This window comes from Vombatus ursinus, unplaced genomic scaffold (assembly GCF_900497805.2).
Source record: "Vombatus ursinus unplaced genomic scaffold, bare-nosed wombat genome assembly UNPS02014814.1, whole genome shotgun sequence".
NCBI lineage: Eukaryota > Metazoa > Chordata > Mammalia > Diprotodontia > Vombatidae > Vombatus > Vombatus ursinus.
In genome coordinates, this window is record NW_020954592.1 from 13757874 (window position 1) to 13770014 (window position 12141).

At 41.6% G+C, this 12141-nt stretch overlaps 1 protein-coding gene across 5 annotated transcripts in view; it reads left to right on the top strand.

Moving 5' to 3' along the window:
* RAI2 (retinoic acid induced 2) overlaps positions 1-9894 on the top strand; it is a 99256-nt gene extending 89362 nt beyond the window's left edge. For all 5 annotated transcript variants that reach the window (XM_027835300.1, XM_027835295.1, XM_027835297.1 and 2 more), the window contains one exon: positions 7744-9894. In XM_027835300.1, the coding sequence (XP_027691101.1) occupies positions 7849-9513 (1665 nt within the window). In that variant the 5' untranslated portion in view covers positions 7744-7848 and the 3' untranslated portion in view covers positions 9514-9894. The remainder of the gene's footprint in view (positions 1-7743) is intronic.
* The last annotated feature ends 2247 nt before the right edge of the window (positions 9895-12141 follow it).

Consider the following 12141-nt stretch of genomic DNA (forward strand, 5'->3'; position numbering starts at 1 on the left):
CACACACACACACACACACACACACACACACACACACACACACACACACACACACATCTTTCCAGTCTTCTTATACCTTACTCTCCTCCATATACTCTTTGATCCAGTGACACTGGCCTCCTGGTTGTTCCACAAACAAGAAACTCCATCTTTCAGCTCCAGGCATTTCCTCTGGCTGTCCTCCACGACTGGAATGTTTTCCTTCCTCATTTCTACCTACTGGCTTCCTTGACTTCCTTTAAGTCTTATCTTTTACAGGAAGTTTTCCCCAATCCCTCTTAATTCTAGTGTCTTCCATCTATTAATTATTTCCTATTTATTCTGTATATATCTTGCTTTGTATATATTTGTTTGCATGTTATCTTCCCCATTAGATTGTAAGCTCCTTGAGGGCAAGGGTTGTCTTTTGCTCTTTTTTGTATCCCCAGTGCTTAGCATGGTGCCTGGAAAATAGCTTAATAAATTTTTATCAATTGATAATTGATTATCATCAAAAAGGTTAAATTCTATTTGTAAACATCAATGGATAGCATTTTGGGGAATTAGTCCCCATAGTAGATTTGGCTGCCTTGTTTCTTCTTGATGAGGTGCAGAGTTACAGGTGTGATATCCCATATAGTCCCAGGATGTTTGTATTTAGTCTATGGATTCCAAGCAAGTTAAGAATTTCTTAATAGAATAATAATGTTCAAAGCTCAGAAAATCTAATTGCTGGGCAAGTAATCAATTGTTATTATAGTCTTTAGGACTTTTACATTTTTTACCCAAATAGAATTTGTTTCTGAAATAATCAGTGTATCTCTAAGAAAGATAATGAGTGTATCTAAGAAAGATAATGAGAAACATAGTTTCATGTAGTACTCCTATTTTAATGTACAATGGAAGAGGGAGGAGGGAAGGAATAAGCATTTATTAAGTACCTACTATGTTCCAGGCTGTGCTAAGTCCATTACAAATATCATTTCATTTGATTCTCACAGCAACCTTGGGAGGTAGGTGCTATTATTATTCCTACTTTGCAGATGAGGAAATTGAGAGAGTCAGAGGTTAAGTGACTTGCCAAGAGTCACACAACTAGTCATTTTTGAGGCTAGATTTGAACTCAGGTCTCCTGACTCTAGGCCTAACACTCTATCTGCCTTGCCACCTAGCTGCCTGGTTTTCTACAGGACTCAGCAAATCAGTATGGTATTATTGATTTAACCCCAGAAAAGGCAAAGGCCAAGAAGCATTGGGGCCACCATGACTAATAATGATAGTAGCTGACACTAAGATCAGAGATCTAGGCTAAAAAAGGACCTCAGAAGTCATCTAATCCAACCTTCTCATTTGATAGAGATTTGGACCTCTTTTGCAGTTTCTTGGACATGACACTCCCTCTCCTATCTCTGTCCGTTGCATACACCGTGCCCCTATGCCTGGAATGCTCTCCCTTTTCCTCTCTGCCTCTCAGTTTCCCTGGCTTCCTTCAAGACTCAACTCAGGTCCCATTTTCTACAAAAGAAGGCCTTTCCAAGTCCCCCTAGCTACTGGTACCTTCCTCTCTTAGGTTACCCTCTATCCACTCTGCATATATCTTGTATGTACCTAGTTATGTATGTATATATCTATTAGAATGTGAGCTCCTTACAGGAAAGAACTGTTTTTGATAATTCTTTATATCTACAGCATCTAGTACAGTGCCTTGCATACAGTTAGGTTTTTTGTTTGTTTGTTTTTGCTTTTTCTTGAGGCAGTCAGGTTAAGTGACTTGCCCAGGGACACACAGCTAGTAAGTGTCAAGTTTCTGAGGCCGAATCTGAACTGATGTCCTCCTGACTCCAAGGCCAGAGCTCTATCCACTGTGTACCGTGGCTGCCCCTGTAAGTTTTTAATAAAATCTTCAATGAATGATTGACCGGGTATCAAATCTGTAAACCTCAATGACAAATTCTAAATACAAACAAACCTCTTCTACTTTCCCTGCATCTCCCTGAGAGCTAAAATCTCAGACAACATTTTACTTCTTTCAATGACAGACCATATACATGGGGCCAAAATCAAATACTTGAAGACACTGAGAGTTTCCCAGGAGAATCACATCAGAATCATGCTATGGCCAAATGGAGCATTATGTGGCCATTAGAAATGATAGCCAAAGGGAGTATGCAGAAATACAGATAGATCTATATGAGAAACCAGCCAAGGAAAAAACAAAGAACTCAGAAACATGTGGACACATTGATACCAACTGTGTAAAGAGCAGCTTCATAAATTCAGTGTAACAAATATTTATTAAAGCACCCACGATGTGCCAAGCATTATATGAGATACTGAGAATGCAAAGATAAAACAAGCACAGTCGAGAAGTTTCCTATCTATGACAACTTATATAATCAGAAGCATAAGAATAGTTACCATTTGTACAGTGCTTTAAGGTTTGCAAAGTGCTTTGCAAATATTATCTCATTTTATCCTCATAACAATCCTGGGAGGTAGGTGTTATTATTATCCTCATTTTAGAGATGAGTAAGATATAGCAGACAGAAGTTATATGACTTGCCCAGGGTCACACAGCTGGTAAGTATCTGATGGCAAGGTTTGAACTCAGGTCTTCCTGACTCCAGATACAACACTGTATCTATTCTGCCACAGAGTGCTAGCCTGGAGTCAGGAGGATTCATCTATCTGAGTTCCAAGCCAGTAGTATACTACCGTCTGGTTTTTAGTATTATCAACTCTGATTCACTCAAAAGGTTTCCATCTTCACGTGTAATGGTTCCTCACCTTTATTCCCCATCCTCCTTTCTTAGGAAATGGCTTTAAATATTTCAATCCTTCTCATAGGGGCATTACTCCAATGGGTAATGCTCCACTTGCAAGTACTCTTCCCTCAGTTATTTGAAGGTGGGGAGGGAAGGGTGGTGACATGATCAGACATGTGTTTTAGGAAAATTACTTTAGTGACTCAGTAGAGCTTCCTGTTGCCTCCAGGAGCAAATAAAAAAAATACTCTGTTTGGCCTTCAAAGCCCTTTATAACCTGGCTCCCTCTCGCCTTTCTAGTCTTCTTATACCTTAATCCCTAGCACATACTCTTCAATCCAATGACATTGACTGTTCCATGAACAGGACATTTCAATCTCTTGGCTGTCCCCCATGCCTAAAACACTCTCCTTCCTCTGACTTCTGATCTCCCTGGCTTCCTTTAAGTCCCAGCTAAAATCCCACCTTCTCCAGAAAGCCTTCCCCAACCCCTCTCAGTTTCAGTTCTTTCCCTTTTTAATTATTTCCTAACTATTCTGTCTTTAGCTTGCTTTGTATGTATTTCTTTTCATGTTTTTATCTCCCCTATTAGATTTAAGCTCCTTGAGGGCTGGGAATGTCTTTTGCCTCTTTTTGTATTCCCAACATTTAGCACCACGCCAAGCACAAAGTAGGTGCTCAATAAATGTTTACTGATTGATTAATTGACTCAGGATTATCCCTAGGAATGCTAAGGGGAGAAGTAGCCAAGTCTGACCAACCAGTGAAAATCAAGATTGGGAGAGTAAGAATGAGTGCCCAGGCCCTAGGTGCGCCATAAGATTCACAGTGGGCTTCGTAAACTCTGACCATCCCAGATATTCAGTAAAATAATTTGGGGGACAGAGAGAGAGAGAAATAGGGAGAGAGAGAGAGAGAGAGAGAGAGAGAGAGAGAGAGTTGAGGGATGACCTCATTTAATCCCATTTCAAAAAAAGAAAAAAAATACTCTCAAAATAACCCACTCTCTGCCACCAAGGAAACAAATTAGCACCTCCTCTTCTTTGACAAGGTGCAACTGTTCATTAGTTAATGGTTCTCTTTTGATGCCTATTTGATTTGAAGAGTTTTTTCGAGGCCTCTGCCTAGAGTTAATGAATAGCTTTGCTTCCGAGCTCTTGGGAACAAGCCCCTGCCTCCTCCCCAATCATTACTTAGCAGTCTTAGCTCATCCTCCTGGGACAGCAACTTGCCCTTTTAACCCTAATTTCATTTGCTAGGTTTGTTCTGTCGCTGTCACTGTAGCTTTATGACTGCCATGCTGTCTCCTAGAGGGACCTGTGGGCTAGGTTGCAATGTGCCTAGCTTGGTCAAAGACTGTTTTTCTGCTGTTTATTGGGCAGGTGACCTGGGCTAGGGAACTAGGAGGTGGCAGGTTGAAGGCCAAGGCTTTGGGGCAAAAGAAGGGTCACGGAGGGGAGGAGGGCTCTCTAGGCAGGATTCCAAGATTTTAGAATTATTAGAAACTTTTCTAGAACAGACTAGTGTAATTATTCTTCCCTCTCAGGTGCTCTAGGAAAGGTCAAGTTAGAATAGGACTTATTTTGGGAATAATACAACAAAAATAGTCCACATTTTGGGCTTCTAGGTGGCTTAGTAGATAGCATTCAGGGCCTAGCATCAGGAAGATCTGAGTTCAAATCTGCCTTCAGACATTTACTAGCTGTGTGACCCTGGACAAGTCATTTAACCCTGTTTGCCTCAGTTTCCTCATCTGTAAAATGAGCTAGAGAAAGAAACGGCAAACCATTCCAGTATTTTTGCCAAGAAAACCTGAAATGAGGTCATGAAGAGTCAGACACAACTAAAATGAATTAACAACAACAACATATAAGGGAACTGAGGCTAAGACAGGGTAAGTGACCTGCCAGTAAGGGTCCATGGTCAGATTTGAAGTCAGGGCACTCTATCTGATGTACCACCTAACTGCCCTCAGCTCAGGAACTTAGGAAGAAGGTGCTGCAAATATTATTCCTGTTTCACGCATCCACCTAGACAAACTTTCCTAAATTTTGCTCCCTGCCCTCTTGGCTTCTGATCTGTCCTCATCCCCTCTAGTTGTAGGTGACTGTCCAAGTAAGCTAATAAACCCATTTGAGCTTACATGTCAATGTCATCACCACCCACACCTCGAAGAAAATTTACCTTAACCCTAAGAAGTAATTGTACAATCGAAGGCTGTAAAGATGGTATTTGGAGGCAGATGAGACAAGTTAGGAAAATGAAACCTACTACTAAGTTTTTGAGTTGACAAAGGAAATCTCATGTTCTCATACCCACCTGGTCAATTACTGGATTGTAATCTTCCCCAGGCCATAAACCATGTTTTACGCAATTTTATCAGCACAGAGTAGGTGTTTAATAAATAATCATTGAGTGAATAAACTCACAACACACACACACACACACACATCCTAGTTGATCCCTGACCACTAAATTTGAACATGGTCAGTCTATTGACCCCAAACATTGGAAACCATTGATCTCTAGCTCAATAGCCTAATTGAAGGTCTATTAGATGTTTATGTGAAAGGCATTAAATAAGGATCATGATCAGAAGTACCTTGTTTCTCCCTTACTAAAATATAAACTTTCTATCCTCAAGATTATAATCTGGTAGAGGAGATGAAACAGGTAAACAAATAAACACCCCCACACAGAGATAAACCAATTACTAGACAGTGGCTAAAATGCTGGACTTAAAATTAGGAAAACCTGAATTCAAATCCTGCCTCAGATTCTTGCTAGCTATAAGACCCTGAGCAAATCACTTAACCTCTGTCTGTATCAGTTTCCTCATCTGTAAAATGGGGGCAATAATAGCAGTTACTTTACAGGGCTATTGTGAGGATAAAATGAGATAACCTATGTAAAGTGCTTTGCAAACCTCAAAGTGATTTATAAATGCTAATATTATTGTTTTTGTTATTGTTATTACTACTACTACTACTACTACTACTACTACTACTTCTGCTACTGTCTAAACTTGCCTTGTCCTGGGGAGAGCATCAATCTAGGCAGACCCCATTGTCATCTTGGCTAGGGACCCTGGCTCCTAGATATTTAAATGGACATCTGCCAAGTGGCATAATTGCTTGTTTCTTTCCAGAAACAATTGGACTTTCAGTACCCTCAGTGCCCCAAACCCCTTCTCTTGTTCTTCCACCACAGGGAAAAAAATTTCTCCCTTAGAGGAGACCTTTTTAAATTTTCTTTCTCTATCATTAGACTTGGCTGGTTTATTTGTAAGACCAATGTGTATTCTGCTGCCCATCTTATTTTACTGGGAACTGAAGCTGTTAACTTCAGGGGAATGGCGGCAAGATAATTTCCTCGCACATAAGAGTCATTACAGATAGGTAGACAATTTGAATTGGAGAAGTCCTGTCCAGCCTAAATGAAGATGTAGACCCGGTGGTATTTAATTTTTATTGAGCGTCAAGAAGGGCTCTAGGCGCTGTACAGATCCCAGAGTTAGACATGGTTCCTGCCTTCTCCATGGTAACAGTGCTAAATATGGACAAGTTTCCATGGCGATTAGTATCACAGGCTGCCGTCCTTACTTTTAGGAACTATATATGCTTGTTTCCTAGTGTACCGAGTAGAATTCGAAGACACATTAGCATAGGGTCAACTGACCCTGAGAACTCGCAATGACTTAGGGACAAATGCCTTCAAAAAGTGCCACAATTCTGCAGCCCCCAAAACCACTTCCTCTGGCAAACTTCCTCCTCCTCTACCTTCGCAGGTTAGGTTAAAATCTGAGGAAGTCAGGTGACAGATTAGCTGGTTAGAGAAATATGTAAGCCAGCTTTGATTTGTATTCTTTACCTCTTAGCAAGAGATCTGCTTTTCATTATTGGCATGATCAGGCTCTGGGGAAGAGATTTCCTGCTATTGGGAAGAAAGACTGGTAAAAACACGCCTGCGTACACACAGAGACAATGACAAAATCACTTGTTCGAGGCATTGCTATCCCCGTCGCTTCCCATGTGGCACATAATCACTCTTGTGTATGTCTGTTCTATTTTTAGGAGACTCATTGATATAAAAAGATTTTTTTAAAAAAAAACCCTTCTGTCTCTCTCCTGAGAGGATTCTAATCTGCATGGGGTTTTTAAAAGCTGATTTTTCAGGAAAGCTAGCCATTGCCATCTTTCTAAGAATAAATAAGACTGATCTTAACATCTCTTAACTGGACCACATAGCTACATAGAATAAAGTTTTGGGGTTTTATGTTTTAAGGTTAGTGGTTTTTTTAAGTCCCAGCTAAAATCTCACCTTCTGCAAAAAGCTGTTTCCAATCCCCCTTAATGCTAGCGCCTTCCCTCTGAGTTTACCTTCAATTTATCCTGTGTCTATCTTATTTGTATATAGATATTTGTATGTTGTCCCCACCATTAGATTGTGAGCTCCTTGAGGGCAGGGACTGTTTTTCCCTTTCTTTGTATCCAGAGTGATTAGCATAGTGCCTGGCATTATATAAATGTTAGCTATTATTTTTATTGCTATTTTCCCTTTCTTTGTATCCTTATTGACTTGACATGACTTTAAGAGGTTAAATAGAGAAGCTGAGTCCCAGCACGAAGGGAACAAGACTCTGAGCTGTAGTTTGTTCGTTTGACTTCACTATAGTAGTTTAGTCATTAAATCATCTGTGTTTATAGCTCAGTAATCTGTTAAATTCACTAGTGTCCTCCACCCACAGATGATTGTGTATGTTTGTATATATTAAAAGAGATATCAGTAATGTTTACATATATAGATAATCTCCATGCTACAGTTAGCTAAAATATGGAAACATTTAAAAGGATGGGTGGTTGAGTTTTTTGGAGGGATTGAGGTTTTTTTTGTTTTGTTTTTTGGGGAGATGGGGTTGTGATAGCCATTTTTAAAGCAGTCTCAAATATTACTTTAATGGAGATTTATACCATGCTTAACATATATTTCTGTGTTTCAGGCCAAGTTATGTTGGTGCAAATGCCTTTGGTCAACCAGGAACAACGGGGATTCTGGTAACAGCGATGTAAACTCTCATTCTGTGAAAACTCACAAATCCCATACAATGGAGGAATTATACAAGGACACCCAAAACCTACCCATGGATGTTACCAGTTCTCCTCCCTCTTTGGCCAATAACAAACTAGAAAATGGGGTGGCCCAGCTGATCACTGCTGAGGCATGGAATATCAACTCAACAGACTTGATGAAAAAAGCACTTTCGCCACTGGTGACTGTTCCAGCCCCTTCCATCCTGACCCCTCCAGCAGAATCACAAAGTGGGGTAGCCCTGAAAGTCGCAGCGACTGTGCTTCAGCCAATTTGCTTAGGGGACAGCCCAGTGGTCCTGCCAATACATTTACAAGTTGCAGGAAGCACCACACCTCAGATCAGTCCCAATAATAATACTCCCTATGTCATGACTACCCAAGGTCCAGTGCCTCTGCCTGTCCTCCTAGAGCAGCATGTGTTCCAACATTTAAATTCTCCACTGGTCTTGCCTCAAAGTGCTCCCTGCCCCACCAATCCCATTCACAACAATCTTTTCCAAGGGGCTTCTGCCCCTGTGGGACAACCCCAGCTGCTAGACCAGAAACCCCCTAGTCAACCCCAAGAACCTGCATTACCCCCGGTATTTCAGACACCAGGGTTCGCTGCTGTTCTTCAGGACTTGTTTCCTTCCCAGGGGACTTTAGGTTCCTCACCTTGTCAACCTCCTCCAGATTATGCTTCGGTCCCACCTCAACCTTTCAGCTCTCCACTGTCTCCTCTGGTCCCACCAGCCACTCTCCTGGTGCCATATCCTGTGATTGTCCCCTTGCCAGTGCCGGTTCCTATTCCCATTCCCATACCTATAGCTGTGCCCCATAGTTCTGAATCCAAACTCAGTCCCGACTTCCCCAAGCCACCCTCCTTCGGTATGTATTCCTGCAAAGGAACTCAAACGCCTCTAGAGAAGGAAGAGATAAAACCCTTCAACTTTCTCCAGCAGAGGGAATTTTCCCAACTCAGCCGCCACACAGTGATCAAAATGGGCAATGAGAACGAGGCCCTGGACCTTTCCATGAAGTCAATGCCCTTGCTCAAAGCAAGTGAGGTCAGCCCCCCGCCATTCCCTGAAGATAGTGCACTAGACCTATCCCTCTCTTCCTCCCGTAAGGCAGGAGGTTCTGGGCCTCTCCCTGAGGCAGTTGTGTGTCCCAGTTCAGCCATGGACAGCCCAGCCCTTCCCTTGATGGAGAAACTGTCGGGCACTGTTATCCCTTTCACCCAGCCTAAGCCACATGAAACCTCCATCAAAGACAGCCGCAATGGTAGCAGCAGCAACTCCTCTGATCTCCTAAGGCAACAGCAGAAGTGGCTAGTGGACCAGACCAGCCATCCAGGCTGTGAGCCCAAGACTGGAAATAACATTGAGATTGTAAGCACGTCACAGACCGCCAAAGTGATCGTCTCTGTCAAGGATGCAGTGCCCACAATTTTTTGTGGCAAGATCAAAGGCCTCTCGGGGGTGTCCACCAAAAACTTTTCCTTCAAGAGAGACCTTCCCCAGGATTCTGTGCTGCAATGTTATGATGTCAAGGGCCAGGCAGAGTCCAGGGAAAATGCAGAATCCCTTAGGAAACCCATCAAAAACCGGAGCGTAAAGTTAAAGAAAATGAACTCCCAGGAAATACATATTCTTCCAATCAAAAAGCAACGGCTGGCTGCCTTTTTTCCAAGAAAGTAAATTATGGCTTTTTAAAAAAAAATTAAGATTATAATATTATGGGGAAAGATGCACTTGATTTAAAAAAAATGCATTTAAAACTTAAACTATCTTTGTAAGTTATTTTTTGGGGGTAGTGGGGAGGTGGGAGGAAAGGATCAGCTCTAGATTCCCTGTAAGCTGGTTTGGCTTTTTTTTTTTTTTTAATTTTCAACTTTTCCTGAAAGAGTAAATAAAAGCAACCTATTTTTCCAGTGGATTGCACATTTTTGCAGCTTTAATGGAATAAAGGATGAGTCAGAGGGGGTAAAAGCTATTTTCACTGCCATAAAGTGCTTTGATGATGTAATTCCTAATAATGGGTAGGATGAATATTTCAAAATAAATGTTTGTATGTGCTAATTGGTTGCAGCATTCTGTCATTTGTAAGTTTGCTTTGATTAACTGGGTAGGTTTGGCCCAAAGTCTGTAAACTGTGAAGCATTTATCTGGGTTATAACTCTAAGCTGTTAGGTTCCAACAGACTGAGAAAAATTTTATTACCCAATAGCACCATCAGAGAACTGCCAGACATACTACACATGATCACTTCAACCCTTTGGGGCCTCTCTTTCCTAATCTGCAAATTGGAAGGGTTCTAAACCCTAAATTCTATTGATTCTATTTGAATTTTCCTTAGAAACAAATAAGGAAGAATGCCTCAAAGAAAGGAAGTAATGTTAGGGAGGCAAGGTCATAGATGGAAGGTTAACCCTGGCTCTAAAGAAAGAGAACCTGGATTCACAATCTGCCTCTGGCACTATATATGTAACTTTGGGCAACATTTAACCACCCTAGGCCTCAATTTCCTCATTTTTAAAATGAGAGGACCTTGGAGGGCACTTTCAACTCTAAATCTATGATCGGACGATCTCTATTGCTGAATCTTCTTTGAAAGCACCCAAAATTCAAAGGCACTACTTAGACTGGTATGATAGAAAACCCTTATGTGAAAAGGATTCTTGGGGTGGTCATGCAAGATAGGAAGAAAGTTGGTTGCCAAATGGGTGAGGAGAATTCTCATTTTTCCTAGCCTGAATTAAGATATATGAGACAGTTAATTACATGTGGGTTAGTATTTTCCCAGCCTGAATCAAGATATATGGGACAGAAAGCATTGTTCTTTGTTAGTTTAACTATTTCTTGAGGGGTGCCCACAGGAGGAAAAGAAACACTGTAACACTGTCACCTGCCAAGGTAAAAGCCACCCACACTAGCGAGCAAGTGGGAATGTGAACTTAAAATAAACCTGATAGGTGGCACCTGACACACTGTGTCTGAAACTGCGCCAGAGGTAGGTTACTTTTGTATATCTGCTTTCAAGCTTAAAACGTGTTCACGTATTGCAATTCATGAGTTTCCCACTGTTAGTATTCAACGCTAACAGGAAAAAATGCAATTGGGCAACTGTTCTATAGCTTTTATTACCAGGCCTTCCTCATACAGGGTTACACTTTTAACTGTTCCTATACCATACACATCATTGTAGGGTTATGCATTGCTTGCTTTTTTTTTTTTTAACATCCCAGTTTGTTTGTTTGTTTGTTTTTTTAAGCGCAACATAATGGCAAACAAATAGCAGCTTTCCTATCAGGTTAACTGTTCTCTTCTGCTACCTAAAGCCAAACCGTGTCTTTTCCGCTTTTAAATGGTGCAGACTCTTCCTATTTCTGTCCTCTGCTTAGGTTTCTTGAAGTTTTTTGTTTGTTTTGTTTTTGTCCTGAGCGGTCAGTCTTTGTTCTGATTCCAAATAAGACAAAAATGTTGTGTTTGGGGACAAGTTTTAATCGCCTAATGCTTGTCCCTGGAAAGAAGGATGGGCTTATGGTTGTTTCTGCTCTGTAGTGACAGCTCATCTGCCTGTATCCCTGGGTCCCTCCCTCTGCATTCCCGATGTGTTAAGAAGACTCTTCGCTCCTCTGGCTTCCAAAGGGAAAAGAAAATAATCCATTCTCCAGGCAACTGCTTTAAAGGCCCCTCTGGGTATAGGTGCGTACAAAAGTGTTAGAGGAGTAATTAGCCACAAGATTTCCCTCTGGGGGTTTCCTTTGGTTGTAGCTGGAAAATTCAGGCTCTTTTTCACTTCAGATTACAGGCCCTGGGAGAACAGGCTAGAGCCAGGCCTGATGCCACATGTTGTGCTGCCCTAAAAAAACTCTGATGGAGTTAGTCCCACCCCAACAATCACAGCCAGACTGTCTCTTAACTGGCCAATGACCACCACCCTCCTCTGGGAGGAGGCAAGAAGTGCTAGAGTGTGATCAGCCTGAGTGAAGGCATCTTGGTCAGACAGATGTGGGGCAGAGAGGATACAACCTGCTATAGTCATCATCTCCCCTCGATTTCCCACCTTTCTTTAATTGTGCTGCTGAGTGGCAGGGACCCTAGCAGATCCTCTGTCTACACAGGAAGTAAGGTGTTTGAGCTGTCAGGTTGTCTTAACCTGCCTCCATTTGCAACTTTCTTCTGAGTCAGCTCCTTGAAGGCAAAAACTATTTTCTAGTTATGTCCAACTCTTCATGACCTCTTTTGGGGCTTTCTTGGCAAAGATACTGAAGTGCTTTGCCATTTCCTTCTCCAGCTCACTTTACAAATGAGGAAACTGAGGCA